The 27500-nt window shown below is 40.4% G+C and overlaps 4 protein-coding genes across 6 annotated transcripts in view; all 4 read left to right on the top strand.

Moving 5' to 3' along the window:
* cfap36 (cilia and flagella associated protein 36) overlaps nucleotides 1–24 on the top strand; it is an 8321-nt gene extending 8297 nt beyond the window's left edge. For both annotated transcript variants that reach the window (XM_060864147.1, XM_060864146.1), the window contains one exon: nucleotides 1–24. This exon is cut by the window's left edge and continues 601 nt beyond it. The gene's annotated coding sequence lies outside the window, so the exon portion shown is untranslated.
* Nucleotides 25–1621: 1597 nt separating this feature from the next.
* LOC132841693 (polyribonucleotide nucleotidyltransferase 1, mitochondrial) lies at nucleotides 1622–11818 on the top strand. Its single transcript, XM_060864145.1, has 28 exons — nucleotides 1622–1838; nucleotides 2382–2442; nucleotides 2618–2692; nucleotides 2812–2917; nucleotides 3718–3767; nucleotides 3860–3923; nucleotides 4177–4224; nucleotides 5298–5411; nucleotides 5785–5971; nucleotides 6123–6174; nucleotides 6253–6310; nucleotides 7050–7146; nucleotides 7243–7345; nucleotides 7425–7495; nucleotides 7705–7741; nucleotides 8087–8153; nucleotides 8252–8341; nucleotides 8909–8962; nucleotides 9115–9224; nucleotides 9523–9594; nucleotides 9695–9758; nucleotides 9835–9918; nucleotides 10032–10115; nucleotides 10334–10440; nucleotides 10534–10589; nucleotides 10709–10787; nucleotides 11123–11170; nucleotides 11421–11818. Exons 1-28 carry the CDS (start codon nucleotides 1741–1743, stop codon nucleotides 11571–11573), a joined length of 2289 nt encoding a protein of 762 aa, XP_060720128.1. The 5' UTR covers nucleotides 1622–1740; the 3' UTR covers nucleotides 11574–11818.
* A 987-nt stretch (nucleotides 11819–12805) lies between these two features.
* LOC132841692 (serine/threonine-protein phosphatase 4 regulatory subunit 3-like) lies at nucleotides 12806–20618 on the top strand. The gene is made up of 16 exons (XM_060864144.1): nucleotides 12806–13215; nucleotides 14674–14729; nucleotides 14811–14909; nucleotides 15235–15858; nucleotides 16292–16369; nucleotides 16452–16568; nucleotides 16674–16793; nucleotides 17205–17336; nucleotides 17426–17522; nucleotides 17665–17706; nucleotides 17809–17967; nucleotides 18056–18225; nucleotides 18324–18463; nucleotides 18600–18748; nucleotides 18868–19055; nucleotides 19158–20618. The coding sequence occupies exons 1-16, from the start codon at nucleotides 13074–13076 to the stop codon at nucleotides 19269–19271; spliced, it is 2427 nt and encodes an 808-aa protein (XP_060720127.1). The 5' UTR covers nucleotides 12806–13073; the 3' UTR covers nucleotides 19272–20618.
* A 3580-nt stretch (nucleotides 20619–24198) lies between these two features.
* ccdc88ab (coiled-coil domain containing 88Ab) overlaps nucleotides 24199–27500 on the top strand; it is a 48740-nt gene continuing 45438 nt past the window's right edge. For both annotated transcript variants that reach the window (XM_060864142.1, XM_060864141.1), the window contains exons 1-2: nucleotides 24199–24881; nucleotides 24982–25082. In XM_060864142.1, the coding sequence (XP_060720125.1) occupies nucleotides 24810–24881; nucleotides 24982–25082 (173 nt within the window). In that variant the 5' untranslated portion in view covers nucleotides 24199–24809. The remainder of the gene's footprint in view (nucleotides 24882–24981; nucleotides 25083–27500) is intronic.

The raw sequence follows: 27500 nt of genomic DNA, 5'->3' as shown, positions 1-27500 counted from the left end.
CTTTAATAAACACAGTTTTCTACATCGTCTGCTTTGCTTTGTTTTTCTTCTCTGTACGCTGTTTTTATTTATTCCCTGCTTTGGATAAAAATTCAGAAAATCTGACTGTATAGAATTTTCATTATTTTCTTTATTTTCTCCTTCATAAGTCATTTTACTGGATATGTAGCTATATATCTCATCTCATCTCATTTACCGCTTATCCAAACTACCTCGCATCACGGGGAGCCTGTGCGTCTCAGGCGTCATCGGGCATCAAGGCAGGATACACCCTGGACGGAGTGCCAACCCATCGCAGGGCACACACACACTCTCATTCACTCACGCAATCACACACTACGGACAATTTTCCAGAGATGCGACTCAATCTACCATGCATATCTTTGGACCGGGGGAGGAAACCGGAGTACCCGGAGGAAACCCCAGAGGCAAGGGGAGAACATGCAAACTCCACACACACAAGGCAGAGGCGGGAATCGAACCCCCGACCCTGGAGGTGTTAGGTGAACATGCTGACCACTAAGCCACCGTGCCCCCCGTAGCTATATATAAAAAATATATATATATATATACATACACACACACACATATAATTTCAGATGTATTTTTGTTTCAGCTCGATTTTATTTTAACGAGAAACACGAACAAGGTGACGTACGCCGTTTCTCTTTGCTCCGATCTTCACGTAGATCTCAATACTGTATGTTTATCTAAATAAATTCAGGAACCAGCCACACAAATGTGATCTTACTGCAGACAATCTGAAGCACTGGATCACGGTTCGATCAGACCTGGGAGAAAATAAAGTAAAAAATTTTTTTTTTTGCCTGTCTAGCAAATGTTTATGGTGGTAGTTTTTTTCCTGGACATGAAATTACAAAAAGAAATAACTACAAGGCAAATCAGTCAATACTCTGTGATCGTTTTTTGATTTTATACACAAATTTACTTTTTATTATCTTGCTCCTTATAGATATTTGCTCCAAAATAGATGAATTATTCGATTTTAAAACCTTTCTTATTGTGCACTTTAGAGTAAGTATTGTTTCGAAACATTATACGTCATGTTTAGATATTAAAATTGCTAGACGTCACTAGATCGTACGAGTTATTTATTCTTAAACTTACGCTGTTTTAAACGCAGAGCTGTAACGTAACGTTACGTTTAATTTACACAATATTTGTTTGTTATTTTATTAAAACTAATGTTAGATCCAGTGACACGACAACAGCAACAATACTGAAGTATATTGTAAAGTTACTAAAATCAATTTAACTTTTTTTTTTTTTATTCTGTGAAATTTCTTAATACTTTTATAAGTAACGGGATTTCAATGGGATCTTTGCATGTAGTATAAATGATGTGCTTTAACAATGGTACAAAATGTAAGAGAAAATCATAGATTTTAATATATTTTTTTAAATACAAGCTAATCGTCTTTTCATGAAATGATATATAAAAAAAGAAAACTTTAATCATTTTTCTATCATCGAATTTTCCATTTTAATAATTCTACACGTGGTCTAGGAACTATTTCCATTCGCTCAGCGCGTCGCTCCGGAGGATAACGAAGGGCGCGCAGGAGTTCAGCCAACGAAAGGCAAGAATCCGTGTCACGTGATTTGATAAAATGGCGGCACCCTGGTGACACAATGTTGATGTGTTTAGATTGTAAAGATTTTATTATTATATTATTATTATTATAATATTTTGATATAGATTTGAGGTGAAACGTTAACATGAGGCGGTTGCTGACATTCGGCTGTTCGCTGTCGCGGAGGAGTTTGTGGTCCAGTCACAGCACAGAGAAGAGAGTTGGAGTGGATTTAGATGGAAGGTAAAAATGTGTAAATAAATAAATAATTAATAAATAAATCTAAACCTTGATCCTGATAGACATCAAGTGCACCTGGGTAGCTTGTAGTAAATCTCAAGGCTTTCTCATCTCAAAAGTTTTTTTTTTTTTTTTTGCTCAAACTCAAATCTAAATGTCTTTAATTATTGGGGGAAAAAAAAATAAATACGAAAGTAAATAATAAAAGTCACCCAGTCTTGGCAGCCAGGAGCAGATCCTGAAGTGGTCTTCTGCTGTTGAAGCCCAAACTACCTCGAGCTTTGATGTGTGGCTTGTGTTGAGATGCTTTTCTACTCTTCATGGTTGTAAATAGTTATTATTTGAGTTACTGTTCACTTCCTGTCACTTTTTCGTACGTTGTAAACAAAATATTGTTGAATGTGATGTTGTTCAGCCGCGTAAAGCCAAAGATTTAGAAAAAGAAAGTTTATTTTTTATTCATCAGTGGTTTCAGATCTTGCTCAGATGTCATGTCTGTCCTCATCCTCATTCTCGTCCTCATCCTCATTTCTCCTGTCTTCTAAGGAAACTTGAGATATCGACGGGGAAGCTTGCGAGATTCGCAGACGGTAGTTCTGTTGTACAGGTGAGCTTTAATCCTCCACACCTTCGTCACTGCGTTATGCTTTTATCCACAAAGAAACAAACTTCCAAATAGATACAGAAAGATACAGATGTTTAACAGCTATTAAAGTTATATATAATAAAACAACATATTATTGTCCTGCTGGGTTATTTTTAATTCATTCATTTTTTTCCAGCTCGGAGAAACTTCAGTGATGGTCACCGCCGTCAGCAAGACCAAACCTTCACCATCACAGTTCATGCCCCTGGTGGTGAGTTGTCTGTGTCTGTGTGTTTGTGTGTCTGTGTGTCTGTGTGTTTGTGTGTCTGTGTGTGTGTGTGTGTGTGTTTGTGTGTGTGTTTGTCTGACTTGTTGGTATGATGCTTGCAGGTGGATTACAGGCAGAAAGCAGCGGCTGCTGGACGAATCCCCACCAACTACCTGCGGAGAGAAACAGGCATCAGCGACTCCGAGATTCTCACCAGCAGACTCATCGGTGTGTAAAACAAGCAGCAGCTAAACACTCACCGCTAGAGCAAAAGTTTATGCACCCTTACTTTAGTGTAAATATTTAAAGTAATATTTCTGAATGTGACTTAAAAATTACGTTTATCCACTTTTCATTTCTTTAAGCACTTTTTCCTGAGTTTCTTCTTTTTTCTTTAGTATTTATGCAATTCTCCAAAACTGTTTTTGTTTTTATTTATTATCCACTCTTTGGTTGCATCTTTGTGGTTATTTAGTTATGTTTTTATTTACTTGATTATTTACTGTTTTGTTTTAGTTGTTATTTGTACTTCATCCACACTTTGGCTTTCTTTTTTTTTTATTATTATTATTATTATTATTTTTATTAAGTATAGTTGTAGTTTCCTCTTTGTCTGTTGTTTGGTTTTATTGTTTTATTATTATTATTATTATTATTATTTATTATTTATTATTATTTTTTAGCTCTTTGTGTTTTTTTGTGTTGTTTTCAGTTATTTCTTTCAACCCTTTGACTCTATCTTTGTGCTGGTGTTCTTTTCTCTTATCTCTGAAGGCTCTGATATTTTTTTTTTCACTTCCTCTGTGAGGTAGATTTGTAGTCATGTCAGACTTGTCTTTCTTTTTTTGCTTGACTCTTGAAAATAAATAATAATAATAATAAAAAAAGGTTTGCAGCAGATATATAAAGGTCAACTAGAGTCTGTTGGGGATAAAAACATTTGAGCTTGTTAATACACAGAGCTGCTCATTAGTCAGTGAGTTGATGTAAAAATTATTATTGTAATCAGTGTTTGTGTCTGTGTACAGATCGCTCCATCAGGCCGCTGTTTCCTGCAGGATATTTCTACGACACACAGGTACGACTTTCCTGCTTCAGCAGTTCACTCTACTTCACCCGAGTTCACGCTAACCAGACTGTGACAGAAATGCGTTTCTTGTCTTCGTGAAGGTTCTGTGCAACATTTTAGCTGCTGACGGTGTAAACAATCCGGACGTCCTCGCCATCAATGGAGGTGCGAAAGCTCCTAATTCTGATTTTGGTTATTTTTTTTGTTTGTTTGCTTGTTTTCAAATGTTAAATCCAGTCTCAGAGACGTCATGATGCATTGTAACGTTTAATACTGTTGATTTGAAATCAGCTGAAACCCAGGAATAGAAGGTTCAGTGTAGATGTGGAGGAATCCATTTATTTATTCATTGGCTTTTATTTTTTATTTTATTTATTTAATTCAATAAAGTTAACTTCTTGTTACTGTTTTCTCTCAGCATCTGCTGCTCTTGCTGTCTCCGATATTCCCTGGAATGGACCTGTTGGTGAGCCCATAGTTCCCTCTCTGTGTGTGTCTGTGTCTGTGTCTGTCTGTGTCTGTCTGTGTGTCTGTGTGTGTGTCTGTCTGTGTCTGTCTGTGTCTGTGTCTGTCTGTGTCTGTGTCTGTCTGTGTCTGTGTCTGTCTGTGTCTGTGTCTGTCTGTGTCTGTGTCTGTCTGTGTCTGTGTCTGTGTCTGTGTCTGTCTGTGTGTGTGTCTGTCTGTGTGTGTGAGTCTGTGTGTGTGTGAGTCTGTGTGTGTGTGTGTCTGTGTGTGTGTGTGTCTGTGTGTGTGTGTGTCTGTGTGTGTGTGTGTCTGTGTGTGTGTGTGTCTGTGTGTGTGTGTGTCTGTGTGTGTGTGTCTGTGTGTGTGTGTGTGTGTGTGTGTGTCTGTGTGTGTGTGTCTGTGTGTGTGTCTGTCTGTGTGTGTGTCTGTCTGTGTGTGTGTCTGTCTGTGTGTGTGTCTGTCTGTGTGTGTGTCTGTCTGTGTGTGTGTCTGTGTGTGTGTGTGTCTGTGTGTGTGTCTGTCTGTGTGTGTGTCTGTCTGTCTGTGTGTGTGTCTGTCTGTGTGTGTGTCTGTCTGTCTGTGTGTGTGTCTGTCTGTGTGTGTGTCTGTCTGTGTGTGTGTCTGTCTGTGTGTGTGTCTGTCTGTGTGTGTGTCTGTCTGTGTGTGTGTCTGTCTGTGTCTGTCTGTGTGTGTCTGTGTGTGTGTGTGTCTGTGTGTGTGTGTGTGTGTCTGTCTGTGTGTCTGTCTGTGTGTGTGTCTGTCTGTGTGTGTGTGTCTGTCTGTGTGTGTGTGTCTGTCTGTGTGTGTGTGTCTGTCTGTGTGTGTGTGTGTCTGTCTGTGTGTGTGTGTGTCTGTCTGTGTGTGTGTGTGTCTGTCTGTGTGTGTGTGTGTCTGTCTGTGTGTGTGTGTGTCTGTGTGTGTGTGTGTCTGTGTGTGTCTGTGTGTGTGTGTGTCTGTGTGTGTGTGTGTGTGTCTGTGTGTGTCTGTCTGTGTGTGTCTGTGTCTGTCTGTGTCTGTGTCTGTGTGTGCGTGTCTGTGTGTGTGAAGTTAATGTTGGTGCTATTCTCGCCACAGGTGCTGTGCGTATCGGCATGATCGAAGGAGAGTTTGTTGTGAACCCAACTCGGAAAGAGATGAGCTCCAGCGCCCTCAATCTGGTGGTAGCTGGAGCTCCTTCTAGCCAAGTGGGTGAGTCAGTACCTGCTGCATTTGATTCAGTACCTGCTGCATTCGTTTCAGAGGCTTCTCTATTTGATTCAGTACTTACTGCGTTCGATTCAGAGGCTTCTCTATTTGATTCAGTACTTACTGCGTTCGATTCAGAGGCTTCTCTATTTGATTCAGTACTTACTGCGTTCGATTCAGAAGCTTCTCTATTTGATTCAGTACTTACTGCGTTCGATTCAGAGGCTTCTCTATTTGATTCAGTACTTACTGCGTTCGATTCAGAAGCTTCTCTATTTGATTCAGTACTTACTGCGTTCGATTCAGAAGCTTCTCTATTTGATTCAGTACTTACTGCGTTCGATTCAGTGCCTTATTTGTTGCTTGTGTTTTGCAGTGATGATGGAAGCAGCTGCTGAGAACATTCTCCAGCAGGACATCTGTCATGCTGTTAAACTGGGAGTGAAACACACGCAGCAGATCATTCATGCCATCCAGCAGCTGGCCAGAGAGCTCAAGGTGGTGAAGCGTACGCCACAGAAACTCTTCACTGCCCCTCCTGAGATGGTGGAGTACACACGCCAGTACGAGCTACACACTGTTCTAAACACAATAAAAATCATTCATTCTGCTTTTTACTTCTTTTTTTACTTCATTGTTGTTTATTCTGTTCCGTCAACCAATCAAGTAATTATATGAGCTTTATTGTGTGTGTGTGTGTGTGCGCGCGCGCAGACTTGCTGGTGAGAAGATCTATGCAGTCTTCACAGACTTTTCACATGATAAGGTATTTATAGTGTTTATAATTGTTTATAGTTGTTTATTATTGTTCTCTGTCACATTGTGCTCTGTCTTGGTTGTGCAGATCTCCAGAGACGAAGCTGTGAATAAAATCAGACTCGACACAGAGGAGCAAGTCAAAGGTGGCTGCATTTTTTTTGTCTACTAATGACACATTAATGCCATTAACACTAATGACATTAACACCAGTGACTGTAACACCAGTGACTGTAACACCAGTGACTGTAACACCAGTGACTGTAACACTAATGACTGTAACACCAGTGACTGTAACACCAGTGACTGTAACACTAATGACTGTAACACCAGTGACTGTAACACCAGTGACTGTAACACCAGTGACTGTAACACTAATGACTGTAACACCAGTGACTGTAACACTAATGACTGTAACACTAATGACTGTAACACTAATGACTGTAACACCAGTGACTGTAACACCAGTGACTGTAACACTAATGACTGTAACACCAGTGACTGTAACACTAATGACTGTAACACTAATGACTGTAACACCAGTGACTGTAACACCAGTGACTGTAACACCAGTGACTGTAACACTAATGACTGTAACACCAGTGACTGTAACACTAATGACTGTAACACTAATGACTGTAACACCAGTGACTGTAACACTAATGACATTAAAACCAGTGACTGTAACACTAATGACTGTAACACTAATGACTGTAACACCAGTGACTGTAACACTAATGACATTAAAACCAATGACTGTAACACCAGTGACTGTAACACTAATGACATTAACACTAGTGGCTTTACATTAGTAACATACAGTGTGGCAAATGGAGTTGAGAAATGCCAAATAATTTTGGTTCTTTTCCTCTTATTGCATCATAGAGAAATTTCCTCAAGCCGAGCCATTCGAAGTGATTGAGGCCTTCAACGTGATTTCTAAAGATATTTTCCGTAACCTGGTGCTGACTGAGTACAGAAGGTGACGTCTTTTTCTAATTCCTCTCGTATTCACCGTACTGTTTCTCTAACATCTAGCGTTATTCATTCACATCACACAACGTCTCTGACGTTTCAGGTGTGACGGCCGAGACTTAACGTCATTAAGAGACATTTCGTGTGAAGTGGACATCTTCAAACCTCTTCACGGTTCTGCTCTCTTCCAGAGAGGACAAACGCAGGTCCGACAGAGCAGTGATAATAAAAACAGTCATATGTTTATCTGCACTTGATTAGAATGATTTTTTACCTTTGATTTAGGTGCTTTGCTCAGTAACTTTCGACTCTGTAGAGTCCAGCATAAAGACGGACATCATAACCACGGCTCTGAGGTAAAAACTGACCAGAGATCAGAACCGAAACACAACACGACACCATAATAGCATTTCTATCCTCAAAAGAAGTGTTTTTTTCCAACGTCTGATTGGGTTTAAGACCATAAAAATACTTTCTCTCTAATACATATGGTCTTCTGTTCTTTACTCATTTGTTGGAGCTATTTGAACATTTATTTTCTTACCATTTATTTTATTTCTAATAGTGGGATAAAAGACAAGAATTTCATGCTCCACTATGAGGTAAGTTAAAAATGTACGAGAAATTATTTAGTTTTATAAAAGAAGCCATTTTATACTGGTGGGTGTGGCCAGTTATTCTGGTGACGTATTTAGATATATGCATGAAATAAATAAATAAAAACAACCTAATATAAATATCAGTTTGATTTTCTGGCTTTTTTTCAAGGTAAATAAATAAATACTAATACAATGAATAAGGAAGAAATAATTTAACCACAAATGTTTCACCAAAATGGTTTCCACACTCGTTTTTCAGCAGCGTATAGAATAGCACTTGATCCAGCTCTGCTTTCCTTTAATAGAAGCCATTAACGGAATTTCTGCTTTTCTGTTTTTCCGTCTCAGTTTCCTCCGTATGCGACGAATGAAATCGGGAAGATGGGAGGACTAAACAGACGAGAGCTTGGTCACGGTGAGTGACGGTGTGTCGTGGCTGTTATATGTGGTTATATCTGTTAATAACCTCTCAGAGCTTTTTAATGCTTTATTTCTCCCTTTGTACCTGTCCAGGCGCTCTGGCTGAAAAAGCCCTGAGACCCGTCGTTCCTAAAGACTTCCCCTTTACCATCCGAGTGACCTCCGAGGTTCTGGAGTCCAACGGTGAGTGTCCTGAATATCTCATCATTGTCATTGTCAACATTACTGTTGTTTACCTCATTATGGCCATTAGCCTCACTTTTGCTGTTTACCTCGTTACTGAGGTTTACCTTGTTTCTGATATTTACCTCGTTACTGCCATCAGCTTTTTTTTTTTTTTACTGATGTCAGCCTTGTTACTGGTCTTTACTTTGTTACTGCCGTCAATGTAGTTACTGGTGTATACCTTTGTACAGGTGTATGCCTTTGTACTGGTGTATGCCTTTGTACTGGTGTATACCTTTGTACTGGTGTATGCCTTTGTACTGGTGTATGCCTTTGTACTGGTGTATACCTTTGTACAGGTGTATGCCTTTGTACTGGTGTATACCTTTGTACTGGTGTATACCTTTGTACAGGTGTATGCCTTTGTACTGGTGTATACCTTTGTACAGGTGTATGCCTTTGTACAGGTGTATGCCTTTGTACTGGTGTATACCTTTGTACAGGTGTATGCCTTGATACTGACGTCAGCCTCGTTAACGGTGTTTACCTTGTGATCTGTTTTGTAACTTCCTGTGTGTTGCGTAGGCTCATCGTCCATGGCATCGGCATGTGGAGGCAGTCTGGCTTTAATGGATGCGGGTAAGCTTTCTTTTGCCTCTCTCTGTCTCTCTCTCTCTCTCTCTCTCTCTCTCTCTCTCTCTATACAAATATATAGAGTGATTAGTGATTAAATATAGAGTGATTAGTGCAGGTGTTTAGTGCAGGTGTTGATCAGCAGTTTGTGTTCTCAGGTGTTCCGATCTCCTCAGCGGTGGCTGGAGTGGCTGTGGGTCTCATTTCCAAACCAAACCCTGAGAAACTCTCTGAGATTCAGGACTACAGATTACTGACTGATATATTAGTGAGTCTGTTGCCTCCGCACTCACCTTCACTATTGCTCTCTCTCTCTTTTTCTCTCCCATCTCACTTTTTCTTTCACTGTTATATTTCTTTCTTTTGTACTTTTGTTGGTTTTCCTGTTATATTATTTTTGTTGTTATAAAATTTCTTATACAAGAGAAATATTTTCTTTTTCTTTCTTTTTTTTCTGTGTGTTAGCCCACTATTCTCTACAAATGTTTTGCTTTAATTTGCTCACAACTTAAATTTTTTATTTGTGTAATGTTTTATGTGTGTGTGTGTGTGTGTTATGATTGTAGGGGATTGAGGACTATAATGGAGACATGGATTTTAAAATGGCTGGAACAAACAAAGGCATCACTGCACTACAGGTATGACAGAGAACCCTGCTGTGGGGTGAACATTTTCATGTGTGTGTTTCTGTTAATGTGTGTGTTTATATCTGTTAATGTGTGTGTTTTTGTGTCTCAGGCTGATGTTAAGATCCCAGGACTTCCTCTGAAAATTGTAATGGAGGCAATCCAGCAGGCGACAGGTGACCAACAGATACACGTGCACACACACACACACAAACAGAAACACACACACTCACTCATTTCTCTCTGTTTCAGTGGCTAAGAGAGAGATTTTAGGGATCATGAATAAAACCATTTCGAAGCCCAGAAGCTCGAGGAAGGAGAACGGTCCTGTTGTTGGTATGAAACTCGACAGATAGAAAAAGTTTACGTGTGGTTTTTTTTCCAATTCCTTTCTTTGTTTGTTTGTTTTCTCCCAGTGTGAAATGAGTGTTTTGTGTTTCTGGTCTAAGAAAATGTTCGTGTGCCGATTTCCAGAAGATCTCAATTCATTGGTCCTGGAGGATACAACCTCCGCCGACTACAGGCCCAGACAGGTCTCCACACACACACACACACGTGTGCTTTTCTTTCTTGTTTTCCTTCTTTCTTTGATCCGTTTTGTATTTTTTGGTGCCTTCTGGTCATCTTTTCTTTCTTTCTGTCTGATTGACTTCCTCTATGTATTATTTTATATTTGATTCCTGTCACTACAAAAAGATTCGAAGCTCAGGTTTTATTCTCGGTCTTCCTTTTGGCCGTGTTTTATTTCCAGGCGTGACTATAAGCTCGGTGGACGAGGAGACGTTCTCGGTGTTCGCTCCGACTCCTCACGCGCTGCACGAAGCTCAGGAGTTCATCAACGACATCTGCAAAGACGACGTGTGTTGTCTCCTGTCACAATTTTATAACTTTTGAAAATCTTTTGGAAAAAAATAATCAAACACTTTATTTTTTTGTTTGTTTGTTTTACAGCAGGAACAGCAGCTGGAATTCGGGGCTGTGTACACGGCAACCATCACGGAAGTCAGGTATGTGTGAACTCAGGTGTGTGTGAACACTGACATGTTTGCTTCTCAGCTCAGCTGGGTTTCTGTTCTTTAGAGATCTGAGGATCGATGATGGCTGTGTGTTTGTGATGTTTATGCAGAGACAGTGGTGTCATGGTGAAGCTTTATCCCAACATGAGCGCTGTGCTTCTACACAACTCGCAGCTTGATCATAAACGGGTAAGAATAAAAGATAAAATACTTTAGACGTGCCGGGTTGCCAGATCTTGGTAAAATATTTCCAAGCGAAAAAATAAATCTACCTCAAAATAGATTGCACTTACAAAAGGAAGGCTTTAAAGCTGCTAATTTCACACCGTCATCCTTTTAAAACACAAAATCTGAGATACCTGTTTTACATCTACTACCTGGTCCAGATCTGGCAACCTGATTAGAGTGAACGTCTCAGAGTTTAGGGAGTTGTTTGTAGTAAAGCTTTAAATCTGTATTATTTTGTAAGGTGTGTTTTAGTGACCTGAAAATCTTCTTCGCTGTCTTGTTGGGGTTTTTTACAGATCAAACACCCCAGTGCTCTGGGACTGGAGGTCGGCCAGCAGATCCAGGTGAGTTCTGCGTCTCCAACATCTGATAATAAGGTGTGAATTACGATCGCAGTATAAACCATCGCTGAGCTTTTCTGTCCTTCTGAAATGGCATAGGATCGTGTTTCTTATACTAGGATTGATTTATGCTGTATGTGGAAGTGTGTGTGTGTGTATGTGTGTGATGAACAGAAGATCAGGCTGGAGATCAGACATCATTAGATGGTGAAACCAAACCAACGCACCATCTTTTCTTTCCCATATATCGCAGGTGAAATATTTCGGACGCGATCCCACAGACGGCAGGATGAGGCTGTCACGTAAAGTGCTGCAGTCTCCCGCAGCCACGGTAGTGAAGACGCTGAGCGAGAGGCAGAGCATCACCATGGGAGCAGCAGACAAACAGACATCACCTTCCTCCTGACTTTTAGACTGAGTTTTTCTGTATCAGACTCCGCAGTTGAGCCAGATTCAGTTTCACCGCGTCACCTGTTTCTGGTCATGTGTTCACCCCAAACGATGTACGTTGTCCTATAATCACAGTGTTTGTTCTGGGACGCAGGTGCGGGTGACCATTTAGTGACGTTGTGTGAGTTGTTTTTACCGCACAAACAGTGTATATGTTGTGAAACTATCTTAACGTAAATGTACATACAGTTTGTACCTACAGTCGTAGCCGTTGTGTTTATTCCTTTCTGATTTTCAACCTTTTTGTTTATTCAGACACAATTTCAAAACAATTGGCACCCTATGTATGTATAATTTGTGTGTCATAACAGTTTATTATGAGTCTCATTGTCCAGAAAATGTTGTTGCCTTTGAACATGATGCTTCACACACACACACAAGAGTTTAATCAAATAAATGTAGAGTTAATACAGGGTTTAAAACCAAAACAAAACTACAGCACACGGTATTCAAGAGGTTTTATGTGTGTGTAACCTCAGATTATAGCAAATGTATTTGGACACTCGTGGTAATAAGGGGTTTTATGGGTCATAGGTGCCATTAATGGTCCATTTTTATTACCTTTTTTTGTTTTAACAGACAAATGATTGTTTACTAGTTTTTCTGACCAAAGTCTAAAAAAACACCCTTAGGGGCGGTGGTGACGTCAGAGTGCGACGTGTGATTGGCTTAGAGCGAGACACGTGCGTGTAGAGAACCGTTACGTTTTCTGTTCGATTCACAAATTCTGAGAGTCGACTCTAATTCTGATTCAAGTCGATACAGTCAATGGAGTCGACTCCGCACAACAATGTCACTTAAACCACATCCGTTTGTCAGAAATAAATAAATGGCAATATTAACGGATTAAAGGTCAAGTCGGATTTTTTTTCCATAAATGTTAAAGCTCCAAAAAGTAAAACTGCTTCTTGTTTTCTACTTCATAATGAAACGAGTCGAATCGAGTCGACTCTCTTATACCGACTCAGTTTGGAATCGACTCTGCTCTTTCTTACTTCGGACGTGACTACAAAATGGCGGACATTTAAAATAGTGCACTCAATAGGGAGTGGGGTGTGGTTTCGGACATAGCCGCGGTTTGCGCTCCAATAAGCGTTCTAGTGTCCTAGGAAGAGTGCTCGGGTGTCGTTGAGACTCCGCCCAACTGCGGCTGGCTAGGAAACCTATCGAGCAAACGAGTTAGTGAATTGGGACACAGCCATAACTACGGGTTACAAGATGGCGGTCGTTGTGTTAGAGCTATAATAGCGAAAAACGACACTCGGGTAGTTTTAAAAAAGCGTTCATGTCGGATAACGTTAAGCACTTTGTTGTGTTTTAGTGCTTAAAAGTCGTTCTCTTTCCGTTTGTAGTTATCCAGTAACATGCGGTTATTAAGTGTGAAGTGTGAAAGTAGGGGTTGAGGGAAAAAAGAGACGTATTTCAGGGGAGGATTTTAGGGATTAAGATATAAAGGATGTCGGATACGAGACGGCGTGTCAAAGTGTACACGCTGAATGAGGAGCGTCAATGGGACGACCAGGGAACCGGACACGTCTCATCCGCGTATGTGGATCGGTTAAACGGTATAGCGCTGCTGGTGCGGGCCGAGGCAGATGGTAAGGACCCGAGAGCTAGGCTAAGCTAAGCTAATCTGCTGCGCGAGCTTGTAAACTATACTATCTTTAATGACTAGAATTTTTTTCTTTTTACTTTTTTGTTTTTTTGTTTAATATAATAATATAATAATAATTGATGCCGAATATCCCAATTTTGTATTAAATAAATAAAACATTTCCAGTCAACACGTAAAGCTAAGCTAACAGTCAGCTAAGCTAACAGTCAGCTAAGCTACGATAGGACTGATTTATAAATAAAGTGATAAAAAATAAAATAATTGTATATAACTGCTCGTGTTTACTACCGGACTTAATCTTTATATTATGTATAATGTAATATTGTAACTAATGTAAATGTTTACGTTTGTGAATGTAATTTATTCAGATTTAATGTTTATTTAGAGAAATTTTTGATTATTTTATTACACAAAAGTGTGAATTATGAATTAAAGTATTAAATAAGTGTCATTTCTACATTTCTATGTGTTTGTGTCACACAAAGGTCAAATAGTCGTTTTATTTATTTATTTTAATAAAAATACTCGAAGTGTAAAGATCATCTTTATATTTTATTTTATTTATATTATTTGTTTTATTTATAGCTTTTCCATTTGTTTATTTATTTATTTTAATAAAATAATACTCGGTGTAAACATCTTTATATTTTATTTTATTTATAGCTTTTATACATTTTTTTTTACATTTATTTATTATTTATTTTAACAATAATACTCGAAGTGTAAACATCTTTATATTTTTATTTATATTTATTTTATTTATAGCTTTTATTCCTTTTTTTTACATTTACTTATTTATTTTAATAAAATGATGCTCGAAGTGTAAACATCTTTTATTTTATTTATAGCTTTTATACATTTTTTTACATTTATTTATTTATAAATAAATAAGTAAATATCTTTTATTTATATTATTTATTGAAGACTTGAAGTGTAAACATCATCTTTAGGTATATTATGAGATATAACCAGCAGTGTAAAGGATTTCTGTTGCTGTGAGGTGAAATAAATGAGACATTCAACAAATGTTTTATATAATGATAAATTATATAACAATAAAAAACAAACAAATGTATTTTTAAAATTGTAGGAATGTTTATCCCCGTTCAGACTTCATCACAGTTCTGTTATGATGCTTTTTTTTTTGTTTGTTTAAAAATGAATTAAAAATGCTAAAAAAAAAAAAAAAAAAAAAAGGACATTGATCCTTTAACACGCTATGAACACTGAGTTGTTTTAACCTTAAACATGATACAAGCTGTCGTGAGTCGATGATTAATTACACAATCAATAGTAAAATACACAATCAACTAGAAAATCCTCTTAGGAATGTTGATTTATTTATCATGTGTCTTTTTTTCTTGGCAATTAAACAAGTTTCTAAGTTGAATTTTTTTTCTTCTTTTTCTTCTCTCTCTTCTTTCCTGTTTGTCCTCCTCAGGCTCGCTGCTACTGGAGTCCAAAATCAACCCGAACACGGCGTATCAGAAACAGCAGGTGAGTTGGGCTCATGTTCACTGCTTGTCTTTTGTGTACTAGTTTGTCGGTGTATTTCTGATTCATGTCGTTTCTCTAAAGGACACCCTTATCGTTTGGTCCGAGGCAGAGAATTATGACCTGGCTCTGAGTTTCCAGGAAAAGGCAGGCTGCGATGAGATCTGGGAGAAGATCTGTCAGGTAAACTGTCCGAACTCGCACGTCTCTCTTAAACTCCACTGGAGTTCTGGTCAGAGATAATAAACAGAGCCATAAACGTTATAAAGAAGATGCCCACAAAATTCACACACAAACGTCATCTATTATTATATCAATTTTATATTGTAACGTGGCTCTGGAATCAGTCCTGAACACTGAACGTGGACTGGACGTTCTCTAGACGTTCTCTGGACGTTCTCTGTCCTGTGCTATTCGCACACGGTTATGCACAGTCACCATATCACCCAACAGACCTGCTCACTCACTCACGTGTACTCACTGTAAAAATCTTCTCATCCTCGTTTAGGTCCAGGGTAAAGATCCGTCTGTGGAGATCACCCAGGATCCCATCGACGAGTCCGAGGAGGAGCGCTTCGAGGAGATCCCAGAGACGAGCCACGTGGTGAAGCTTCCCACCTGCGAGCTCCCGCGCCTGGAGGAGATCGCAGACCTGGTGACCTCCGTCCTGTCCTCTCCGATTCGCAGGGAGAAGCTGGCGCTGGCGCTGGTGAGCGACGGCTACATGCAGAGGTTGCTGCAGCTCTTCAGGACATGCGAGGAGCTGGGAGAGCACGAAGGTCTGCGCCACCTCTACGAAATCATACGTGGTGCGCTCTTCCTCAACAAAGCAGCGCTGTTTGAGGTCATGTTCTCGGACGAGTGCATCATGGACGTGGTGGGCTGCCTGGAGTACGACCCGGCGTTCGTCCAGCCCAGGAGGCACCGCGACTTCCTCACCAACACGGCACGCTTCAAGGAGGTGATCCCCATCACAGACTCGGAGCTCAGGCAGAAGATCCACCAGACCTACCGCGTGCAGTACATCCAGGACATCATCCTGCCCACACCCTCTGTCTTCGAGGAGAACTTCCTCTCCACGCTCACATCCTTCATCTTCTTCAACAAGGTGGAGATTGTCAGCATGCTGCAGGTGAGCTGTTTCACTCGGACAGCAATAACGGCCACCAGAAATGACACTAAAACAATCTCATATCTTTATTTACTGTTATAGCAGATCTTTATCATTATTAATTTACTTTCACTTCACCTCACTTCACTTCTGCTGCTGATATTTTATCCATGAGGACGAAAATGTAGGTAAAATGAAACTTTTGGCACAAAATAAAGACCGTGGCTGTTCTGTCTGGAAGTGTTTTGAGAAAAGATTCAGAAAAGTTATTTAAAAAGTCAGATATTGGTTCTACCGGAAAATCCTTCTGGACCTCTGACATTCATCTATAACTTCCTGTTTCAACAAGGTGACACGATCGATTATGGCATCGGTTGTATATTATATTACATAGTAACGTATTTAACATCTAAAATCATCTTTTGTTTTGTTTATTTCCTTCTCTGATCTTTAGGAGGACGAGAAATTCCTGACCGAAGTGTTTGCGCAGCTCACAGATGAAGCCACGGAAGATGGGAAAAGGAGAGAGCTGGTAGGGTTGTGTTTATTTCCACCGAAACGCGCGCCGTGACATCTGTAGCATAACCGAAGTCTGTGCTTCTGTCGGTCCTCAGGTCAACTTCTTCAAAGAGTTCTGCGCTTTTTCACAAACACTTCAACCGCAAAACAGAGACGCTTTTTTCAAGACGTTGGCGAATCTAGGAATTTTACCTGCTCTGGAAATCATCATGGTGAGTCAATGACTCGCTTGGCACGAAGGGGGCGGAGTCTAAAGATGTAATATATTTCTTCTTCAGGTGAGTTTGATTTTTAGAATGAATTTTTTTGTTTTTAAGGGGATGGATGACCTGCAGGTGAGGGCAGCAGCTACGGACATCTTCTCCTACCTGGTGGAATTCAGTCCCTCTATGGTGCGAGAGTTTGTGATGCAGGAGCCACAACAGGCAGAAGACGACGTGAGTACAAACACAAAGCTGCACAGGTTATCTATACGTAAATTACTTTCCTTAAAATCACAACCTGCGATAAACTCGTCTGCTCTGCTCGTCTCGTCTGCTCAGTCAGCTGATTAGTCAGGCTAGGATCGGTGTGGAAGAGCGTTGCTATGGTAACAGTGTGTGCGTCACCTGAGCTGCTTTCCTTTTCAGTCTGTGAAGGCACAACAACCTGATTAGATCGGATAAAAAAAAACAGGCTCTAAACTACAAGCTTTCGGTTTCAGACAGGAGGTTAAAATGTAAAGAATTGTAACGTAAACAAATAAAATCAGAGCTCTAAGGATCCAGCAGGTCGGGAAGTCGTCCAATTCTGTTTGAGACGTGTGTGTGTGTGTATGTATGTGTGTGTGTGTGTGTGTGTGTGTTCAGGATGTCCTACTGATAAACCTGGTGATAAAGCAGATGATCTGTGACTCGGATCCTGAGCTCGGCGGTGCTGTGCAGCTCATGGGGCTCCTCCGTACTCTCATCGACCCCGAGAACATGCTCGCGCCCACCAACGTGAGTTCCTTTCTCACCTCTCAGTGCTTCTACATAACTCTATACACGATGTTGTAAAATAAGGACGACTCCCTGCTTGAACTCCCCAGAAAACAGAGAAGACGGAGTTCCTCAGCTTTTTCTACAAGTACTGCATGCACGTCCTCACCGCGCCGCTGCTAGCCAACACGGCCGAGGAGAGGAAAGGTGAGCTGTGACGGTTGAACACTTACAAAATAAACACACACACATCTGAAACAGACCAGAATTTAATCTTGGTAAAAAAATATCCAAAATATATGAATTTATTAAGTGTTTAATTTTTTTCCTCTTTACTTCTGTTTTGTAGATTTACCAGAAGGATCTACGAAAGTCAAGCCAGTTTGTCCAGGTCAACACCACACGTCACATCACCTGCTCGAACTCGTGCTTTTCTCTCGTTTCGCTTTAAAGCCCTTCTTTCTTTCTTTCTTTTTTTTCTTTTCCACTCCAGACAATTTCCAGACGGCGCAGCTTCTGGCTCTGATCCTGGAGCTGCTGACGTTCTGCGTGGAGCACCACACGTACCACATAAAGAACTACATCATGAATAAGGACCTGCTGCGGAGAGTGCTGGTGCTCATGAACTCTAAACACACCTTCCTCGCCCTCTGTGAGTCGCAGTTACAGAGACTAAATCGAGTTGTGTGTTGATTCTGACGCATGTCCTGACTCTGTGGTGTACTTGTGTGTTTATGAAGGTGCCTTGCGTTTCATGAGGAGAATAATAGGACTGAAGGATGAGTATTATAACCGCTACATCATTAAAGGGAACCTGTTTGAGCCGGTCATCAACGCTCTGCTGGACAACGGGACGAGATACAACCTCCTCAACTCGGCCATCATCGAACTCTTCGAGTTCATCAAAGTGGTGAGGAATCTTGGTTTGTTTATAAAGAAAAAACAAAAGATGCTATTTATAAAAGTGAAAATTGAAATGATTTGTTTATTATTCTTTCACATCGACAGGAGGACATAAAGTCACTCATTGCTCACATCGTGGACAATTTCTACAAAGCGCTCGAGTCCATAGAATACGTGCAGACGTTTAAAGGACTGAAGGGTCGCTACGAGCAGGAGAAGAACCGACAGAGCCGAGGGATCAGCAGGTGACGTTTGTTTACCACAGATTCTGCTCTGATTGTCCTGTTTTTCTCGTGTTGGAAGATCGTTATGATCTGATTCCCGGAGTAACACCATTGCCTCTAAAACGCACACATGTAAACAAATCGGAACTTTTCACAGGTATCGCCGTGACGCCCGGTCCGTAGACGACGACGAAGAAATTTGGTTCAACGAAGAAGAGGACGAAGACGACGCGGACGCCGGGGTCGAGAAGAGAGTCGAGGAAGACTTTCCGGAAAGCTACGGAAAGTTCATAGGGGCCAAAAAAGGTATTCTGAATAAAATATTCCTGGCGTGTACAATTCTGAAGGAATTAATTGTATTTATTGTTTATTCTTTTTTCAAAGACGTTCCTCTTCGTCTTTATAACTAGCTCGTGTCGTTGCAGTTAAAGAAAGCGAGGACAAAGAGAACCTCCCGAAGCGGACGCAGAGCGGCAGTTTTAAGTTCGCCTTCTCGCATTCTGCAGCCGCCGCCAACGCAAACAATGAGAAACCGGCGCCGTCCGCGTCCCCCGGCAGTCCGAACGGCTCCTCGGTTAAAGGAGCGACCGTGGCGTCTACCGCAGTGGTCAAGGTGCGTGTCTGTCCTGATGAACCGTACAGTGAACTTGCGGTGTTTAGTATAACGTTCGGTCGTTTGATCGTAATCTCTAACACTTTCACTGTCATCGACCAGGCCGGGCTGGTGGGTCTGGTAGACTACCCCGATGACGAAGACGACGAAGGAGAAGACGAGGAGGATGAGGAAGACGATCTCGCTCCACGAAAGCGTCCTCGTCTCGGCTCGTAAAAAGAAAAAAAAGAAACAAACACGTCTGCCATCCCACGGTGCCGAAGAGTCCCGGATTTAGGAGAGCTAGAGGATTAGGACACCACCCAAACTCTCCTGCATCAGCGCATCCATCAGACACGAGCACCAGAGCAGCCGAGCCACGCTGCGGTCACGTGACCCCTCTCCGTTTTCTTTCCTTAACCTCGTGATCCGGACGTGTCGAGCTGTGTGAGCAGGAAGGATGAACTTCATCACAGCCGAGCTTTTTTTTTTTTTTTTTTTTTTTTTTTTTTCTTTCCTTTTCTTTTCCACCAGAGAGCCGTTCAGCCTAGCAGGACTAGCTACTTAGACATAGAAGACTGATTGGCTGAGCCTGTTGATTTGGTCAGGTCGAGGGAACAAATAAGTGTGTGGGCGGGGAAGGGGGACAGGGGGGCAAGACCAAAATAAAAAAAAATAATAATTGAAGTTCAGTAAAAAGGGTGTGACGAGCAGGACCTGGATGTTGTCTGTGTCCTTGACTTGAAACTAGAAGCTCACAGTCATGAATTTATCATCAGTAGCTATACAGCAGTACTTTTTTTTTTTTTTTTCCCCCTCTTCACTTTTTGTTTACTTCTTCAGTGGTGGTGTTTTTTTTTTAAGATTAAAATGCCAGTGTACATGTTTCTCCCCCTCTTTCGACACGCATTAATGCGGGGCGATCGTTTACACCTTTTTTTTAAAATCACATTTGTTTTATTTGTTGGAGAAAACTTCAGTTGAAGAAGTTGTGATGCTGATTTTAATAACGTATATTAAACATGTATTAAAAACTGCAGTAAAGTCATTTTGCAGATGAACGGAAACGTGTCCGAGCGTCTCTGTGTTGCGTCGGGTCGGTGAACCAAGACTCGGAGGAGCGCAGGCTCGGCTCCTCGCCAACGCGTTTGTAACCCGGTGCAGCGGATCACCAGCACGCAGTGTTTTTACAACAAAATATAATCCCACAACACGCCACATAATGCAGTTCCTGTCGCTGGTCATATTTACAAGCAGCCTGTTGAGGGATTTTCAGGCGTCTGTTTGACCCCGAGCCCGAAGGTGACGATTAAAGGTCGAGTATTGAAGCCTTCGCTTTTGTTTCTCTTCATGTATGTATTTTTGTTCACCGCCGCAACCCTCACAAACAAATGTGTGTGTTGATTTTGGTTTAAATTGGCCTTAAAAACAAGTTTAATCAAGATTTATTCTCATGTACCTCAGAGGTGCACTTTGTAACATGTTTTTAAGTCGCTAATGATCATTAAAAGGACTGAGTTCAGCTGTCTGTTAAGATCGTTTCAGGCCCAGAAATAAAGTCTATCTACCAACCCGGTCCCTGAAGCAGAGATGGAGAAGTGTCTGTCTTTTTTGTGTGTTTGTGTGGGGTTTAATTCACCTTTTATGTAGCAGGGGGTTTACAGTCAGAGTAAAGGAGACTGTGTAAACTAAACTGTGTTTTCTCCACAGATGCAGACTTGAAGTAGATGCTGAATTAATAATGTTTTTCTATCATCACACAGGAGTTGAGCTATAAAATTTACTTATTATATACGCTATAATTATTGTTAATTTTGTAGTATGTTATAAATTACATACGCTAATATGGAATAGCAAAAAAATACACTGTGTATATATACCTTACAGTATATACACACACTCTCTCTCTACTGTAGTCTGGAATGTTGTATACTGTACATATAAAATGCTAAAGTATGAGATACAACCTACATCATATATGTGCAATAACAGAGTATCTATTCAGTATAGTATGGAATAGGACAATATATAATATACAGTAGTGCAGTAGACGTGTGGTGTACAGTATGGAGTAATACAGTATGGAGGTGTACAGTATGGAGTAATACAGTATGGAGGTGTACAGTATGGAGTAATACAGTATGGAGGTGTACAGTATGGAGTAATACAGTATGGAGGTGTACAGTATGGAGTAATACAGTATGGAGGTGTACAGTATGGAGTAATACAGTATGGAGGTGTACAGTATGGAGTAATACAGTAGATGTGTGGTGTACAGTATGGAGTAATACAGTAGATGTGTGGTGTACAGTATGGAGTAATACAGATGTGGTGTACAGTATGGAGTAATACAGTAGATGTGTACAGTATGGAGGTGTACAGTAGACATGTACACTATGGAGTAATACAGTAGATGTGTGGTGTACACTATGGAGTAATATAGTAGACGTGTGGTGTACAGTATGGAGGTGTACAGTATGGAGGTGTACAGTATGGAGTAATACAGTAGACATGTACAGTATGGAGGTGTACAGTATGGAGTAATACAGTAGACGTGTACAGTATGGAGGTGTACAGTATGGAGTAATACAGTAGACGTGTACAGTATGGAGGTGTACAGTATGGAGTAATACAGTAGACATGTACAGTATGGAGTAATACAGTAGATGTGTACAGTATGGAGGTGTACAGTATGGAGGTGTACAGTATGGAGTAATACAGTAGACATGTACAGTATGGAGGTGTACAGTATGGAGTAATACAGTAGACGTGTACAGTATGGAGGTGTACAGTATGGAGTAATACAGTAGACATGTACAGTATGGAGTAATACAGTAGATGTGTACAGTATGGAGGTGTACAGTATGGAGTAATACAGTAGACATGTACAGTATGGAGTAATACAGTAGACATGTACAGTATGGAGGTGTACAGTATGGAGTAATACAGTAGACGTGTACAGTATGGAGGTGTACAGTATGGAGTAATACAGTAGACGTGTACAGTATGGAGTAATACAGTAGATGTGTACAGTATGGAGGTGTACAGTATGGAGTAATACAGTAGACGTGTACAGTATGGAGTAATACAGTAGATGTGTACAGTATGGAGTAATACAGTAGACGTGTACAGTATGGAGTAATACAGTAGACGTGTACAGTATGGAGTAATACAGTAGACGTGTACAGTATGGAGTAATACAGTAGATGTGTACAGTATGGAGGTGTACAGTATGGAGTAATACAGTAGACATGTACAGTATGGAGTAATACAGTAGATGTGTACAGTATGGAGGTGTACAGTATGGAGGTGTACAGTATGGAGTAATACAGTAGACATGTACAGTATGGAGTAATACAGTAGATGTGTACAGTATGGAGGTGTACAGTATGGAGTAATACAGTAGACGTGTACAGTATGGAGTAATACAGTAGACATGTACAGTATGGAGTAATACAGTAGACATGTACAGTATGGAGTGACGCAGCTTGTTTTGTGTTTCCAGTTTAGTTTAATATATTAGAGTATATTACAGAATAATAGCATATTGTTTTATGCACCATATTGTGTTGTATATGTTCTCTAAAGTATAGTTTGCTATTTGTACAGAATATAATTTAATATATATTATAACATCTACAAAAGTGTATAGAATAGAATAGAACCTGTTATAGTATGGTATAGCACAGTATGGTGTGGTATAAATATTATTGTAATAAGTATATAATGTACTGCACACACACACATGGTGTTCTACATATAGTATTGCATGTTTTACATTATAAACAGCATATAATACTGTGTAATCTACTGTACACAGTAGTACAGAGTACAGTAAGCAATAGTCTAGATGCTATGGTAGATGCATGTTTACATTATTAGAATACATACAGCAGAAATTGGTGGTGATGCTGTTTTCTGTTTAGAACAACTGATGGCTATTTAAAGAACTGTGATCCAGCACTACAGTATGTTAGAAATACATAGAAGTCTTTAACACGAATTTCCATCTCTACACCAGTCCATGAAACAGATGCGGTGATGAGTGTAGACCTGACAGCTGTATACAAGATGCTCTTCTCTGTCTGTGAAGAGGATTTAAGGCTTTACTGCCGGTGCTGCTGTTGCCTAGCAATCACCGGGGCAGCGGGTGGTCTGTTGGCATGGCAACAGATGAACACTGGTGTACAGACACATTTTTTTCACATCATTGTGTTTTTAAGCTGCAGTGATTCTGCAGTAATTGCATGTTGTGTCATGCAAGAATCTGGATATCAATTTTACGCTTGAATAACACTCGACCCTCTGTTGGAGATAACACAGCATCCGTCTAATCTAATTGCACGAACTTTATATTAGCATAATGTAAAGCTGTCATCGTCATTCCAGAACAGATACTACCTTTACCTTCATCTAATTTCCTGTTTTAATGGCTTAATTAATCAAGCGATCTATATTTGATTTGAGAACTCAGTAGAGAACTTAATGGAGAAGAGGCCTAAATAAAATAATCATTAGAGTCTCCACAGGCCAGAGGATAAAGTCCAGCTTTATCTGTCACATTGTGTTCACTCACTCACACCCCAGTAATCTCATGGACTATACACACTTGTGCATGTAACTTCATCATACTGTATCTACTATTTTATTGTAAATAACAACCATGCAGTACCTAAAGTCGCCACAAGGGGTCAGTAATGATCAGTTCAGGAGCATCACTCACAGAAAGAGGGCGTGTCCTGCAGCATCAGTGACTAACGAGTAGCTACATAATCAGTGCTGTGTATCATATCATATATGACATGACAATAAATCTGTTTTTGGTGACCTGAAATGAAATGATACAATATTAGGGAAAATCTCATATGCTAGTTCTAATTATTACTTTCTGTCACAATCCTGAGATGTTTTATTCCTCTTATACCATTGTCTAATTTTCCAAACCTGCAATTTCTCACGTGTTTTCGCAGTTTATTCATGTTGTGTTTATGTCTTATGTGGATCCTCTAAAGGTCACTTTCTTAGATTTTTTTTTCTGTACCACCTCATGAATTTATCAATAAATATAAAAATAAAAAAAAATGTTTATATATTTTTGCATTTATATATTTCTGCAAAGCTGCTTTGAGACTAGGGGGCGTGGCCTATCCGGGTCAGACTGCAGTGTGCGTGTGTGCGCCATTTGGGGAGCGCCGTCATGGAAACGCGGGCAGGAAATCAGCGCTGCCAAAATCCCCATTCCTGGGATACTCATTAAAACCATTTTTTAATAAAAGAAGCTTTCTGCTGGAAATAAGAGCCGACTGGAGACACACTCACACACCCTGGGATCATTTGTGTGTATTAAACCTGCTGGATTTCTCACATCTCTATATTTAAACTCCTTATTGTTGGTGGATCTACTTCATTTTTGTCGGGTTTTTTTTTTTTATTTCCCCCCCGACTTGTGTTTCAGGACGTTTTCAGTGACGTCCAGAGGTTTTGTTTAATCTTAATCAGTATTGATGATGTGTTTAAATAGCAACACGACATGTAGATGAGGATAAACAAAGGAGAAGACGAGATGTTCCAGCGTTTCTGCTCATTTCTCACAGTGTGACTGCAGGACGTTCTGCGTCTCCGTTGTGCGCTTCTTTATTATAGGGGAATTTATTATAGAAGAGAAAAAGAAAAAAAAATGAGTCCGGATTTGTTAAGCTGAGCTCTTTTTGGAGGTTGTGGAAATCGTTTAGAATTCCATCTCGTTTTTTTATCTCGTTTTTTTTGTGTGTGTAAATGGAGAAAATGGACAGCGAGGTATTCACACCTCAGCTTGAGCAATTTCTGCTCACTCCTCTGGTGGCATGGGTGAGTAAGATAAATAAACCATTTTCCTCTTCTTTCACATCTCTAACATGCATGTATACGTGTAATGTTTCGCAATAACACGTTTCTCTATACGTTCTAGGTGAAAACGGTGGTCCAGCCAAGCCTGAGCGACCCAAGCAGTCTTTCCCTGTACATGGAGTTAGTGGATGGTTGCTACCTCAATGAGGTCATGCTGAGGATGTAAGTCTTTCTCTATTATATCGTCTTCATGCCCTTTTCACCACTTGCCCATGTTTCAGCCGGAGTGTCTACCGAGAGCGTATTCATTGCACTGTTCTCAGAAGATCTGGTGCTGAAACCAAGCCTTAACAAGAATCCGCTCCCATTGAGAGGCGAGTCGTGGATTAAATGTAGAGCAGTGCAAATGTTTTCTTCTCTTTGTGAGGACTGAATGCCAATCACGAAGCGCTCGAGCACACCTCTAGTCTCCGTACACTTGATGTTATGAAGGTCAGTGCGTGAGAAGGCACGTTGCAGGAATGCCATGCTTTGTGAAGACTTTGTGCCTGAAGGGATTCTCCTGAGAACGTTTCCAAAGGTCTTGAGAGGAGCCGTGGGCTTTTCTTAGTGTACAGTGTGTTCAGTGTTCATCAAGGTTGAAGACAGGGTTATTATTACTATTATTTTGTTAATAAATAGAGGATTTCTGGATAGCGTCCCTGCCTGGGTAATCTTTTAAGAAGCTTTGCACGTGTCCTTAGTTCACACTAGCAAGAAACTGTTGCAGGAGATCAGTCATCCTTTTCTACAAATGTTTCAGATGCTGTGACACAATTTCATCATCAGGCAAAATTTACAACTGAGATTTATTTATTAATTCTATGCAAATCTATTTGTCTAGTCCAAAGAGACAAATCCAAACGATCCCTCAGAGTATATCTGATGCCGCAGAAGGTCCGACTTTACTTCAGTTCCCTTCTCACAGCTTTAATGGTCTGATGTGGTACAAGTCGTTCTTTGGTTCTCGCTCACAGCTTTAGTTCCCGCTAACGTTGTCATTGGTCTGCAGTGATGCGTCTCTTTTCTGCTTCTTAGGCTTTGGTCGCCATGGATACGCCATCTTTCCTTTATGCCATGGATATCATGGATGTGACTGCATTCTGGTTGATTTTTAAAAAAATTTTAGATTCTGGTTGAAATCTAGACGTGTAAACTTAATGGAGATGTTTTTCACGTCTTTTTTCCGTGTTTTTTTGCATCTTCTTTAACGTCTTTTTCTTGCCTTTTATTAAGATTATTGATTATTACCAAGACTCTTGTTTTATTTTGTTTTTTTGGTCATAGACCAAACCTAAAAGACTTGAAATTAAAATCCTTCCTCCAGCAAGGAAAAACCTCTTAGAGACAACACAAGGAAAGAAACCTGGAGAGGAACCAGGCTAAAAAAAAGATCTCTAATCTTGTGCCTTGACATCTGGAGTGTGTGATTATGTCAGTAGTAGACATTTGTCCTTCTGAGATCTCAGTTTTTTGGAGTTTCTCAGGTTATCCTCAGCACTCAGGATGGTGTCCACTCTGTGGTGTGGGCAGGCCTTTAGTTCTGTTGGAGGCTTGGGGCAGCTGTTGGCGCTCGTCCTCTCAGCGTGGCACTGGGACAGAAGGCACATTGTCTCAGAGGGAAGTGAAGCGGCTCTTTGTTAAGCTTTGCTCGTGTTAACTGGTTCCCCTGGACATTAGATCTCCTGTTAAATCTCTACTCAAAGCCACATGGAACCGGTTAATCAATGACCAATTCATTTCAGAGGAGAGAAAATGTTTTCCTCATCATCTCAAGATTTAGAGTCAGTGTTTGCTGATTTCTTGTGAGTTAAACAGAAGCGTCAGAAGAGCTGAAAAGGAACATCTAACCATTGCAGCTGTTACTTCTGAAACTCTACCACGTTACATTACGTCTTGTAATCAATACTTGTTCTCCTAAAGGGCTTCTGTTGCCTTGTTGGCACTGATGGTTGTTATCCAGAGGAATGGCTGAAAAGAGATCAATCTCTTCATTCGTCTTAATATCAGCGAGTTCCAGGGACTACACGCGAAATGTTTAGGCCCGGAGCTGTGAGCCTCTTAGCGTCCTGCTGCTTCTCCAAAGTCCAGAGTGATGAATGTCAGGAACAGCAGCAGGAAGCACAAAGCCGTTAGTTGTATGTGGTGCCACATCAAACCACCGAATGAGAAGAAATGTTTTCAACTGAAATTAGAAGCACGTCTGAAGATGAGTGTGATTTTAGGCTTTTACTTAAATGCTTTGGATTACTTAATTCTTCATGATGGATCTCCACAGACTCGGTTTATTTCAAAAAGACAATATAAGAAAAGAATGGCGTGGAAACGTGAGCGGAAAAAGTTTTTTGGTCAGACACCAGGCCTAAAAGTCAGTTCAGTTTATCTTTGTTTGTGGTTGTGTGGTCATGCCTTCTGCTTTGGCTCGCTCACACACACACACACACACACACACACACACACACACACGTTGAAAGCTTGCCGTCTCCTCCTGTTTTTCCTCGAGTGCTTCAGCAGGAGATTTCTTGCTCTGAGAAGAGAAGCCTGCAGGATTAGCGTAACGGTTTAGCGTATGTGACACAGATGGTGGAGGTGAACTCTGCT

The sequence above is a fragment of the Tachysurus vachellii genome, chromosome 2, assembly GCF_030014155.1.
Source record: "Tachysurus vachellii isolate PV-2020 chromosome 2, HZAU_Pvac_v1, whole genome shotgun sequence".
Taxonomy (NCBI): Eukaryota; Metazoa; Chordata; class Actinopteri; order Siluriformes; family Bagridae; genus Tachysurus; species Tachysurus vachellii.
Note: the sequence above shows the minus strand (reverse complement) of the source record. Positions and strands in the feature narration are given on the sequence as shown.

Excerpts from the sequence above, each read along its gene's own strand:
- LOC132841693 (XM_060864145.1), top strand. The coding sequence starts at position 1,741 with ATGAGGCGGTTGCTGACATTCGGCTGTTCGCTGTCGCGGAGGAGTTTG. Across the intron at positions 2,918-3,717 it reads TCTCACCAGCAGACTCATCG|ATCGCTCCATCAGGCCGCTG; the intron begins GTGTGTAAAACA and ends GTCTGTGTACAG. Across the intron at positions 9,919-10,031 it reads GGAGAACGGTCCTGTTGTTG|AAAATGTTCGTGTGCCGATT; the intron begins GTATGAAACTCG and ends TTCTGGTCTAAG.
- LOC132841692 (XM_060864144.1), top strand. The coding sequence starts at position 13,074 with ATGTCGGATACGAGACGGCGTGTCAAAGTGTACACGCTGAATGAGGAG. Across the intron at positions 14,730-14,810 it reads CGGCGTATCAGAAACAGCAG|GACACCCTTATCGTTTGGTC; the intron begins GTGAGTTGGGCT and ends GTTTCTCTAAAG. Across the intron at positions 15,859-16,291 it reads AGATTGTCAGCATGCTGCAG|GAGGACGAGAAATTCCTGAC; the intron begins GTGAGCTGTTTC and ends TCTGATCTTTAG.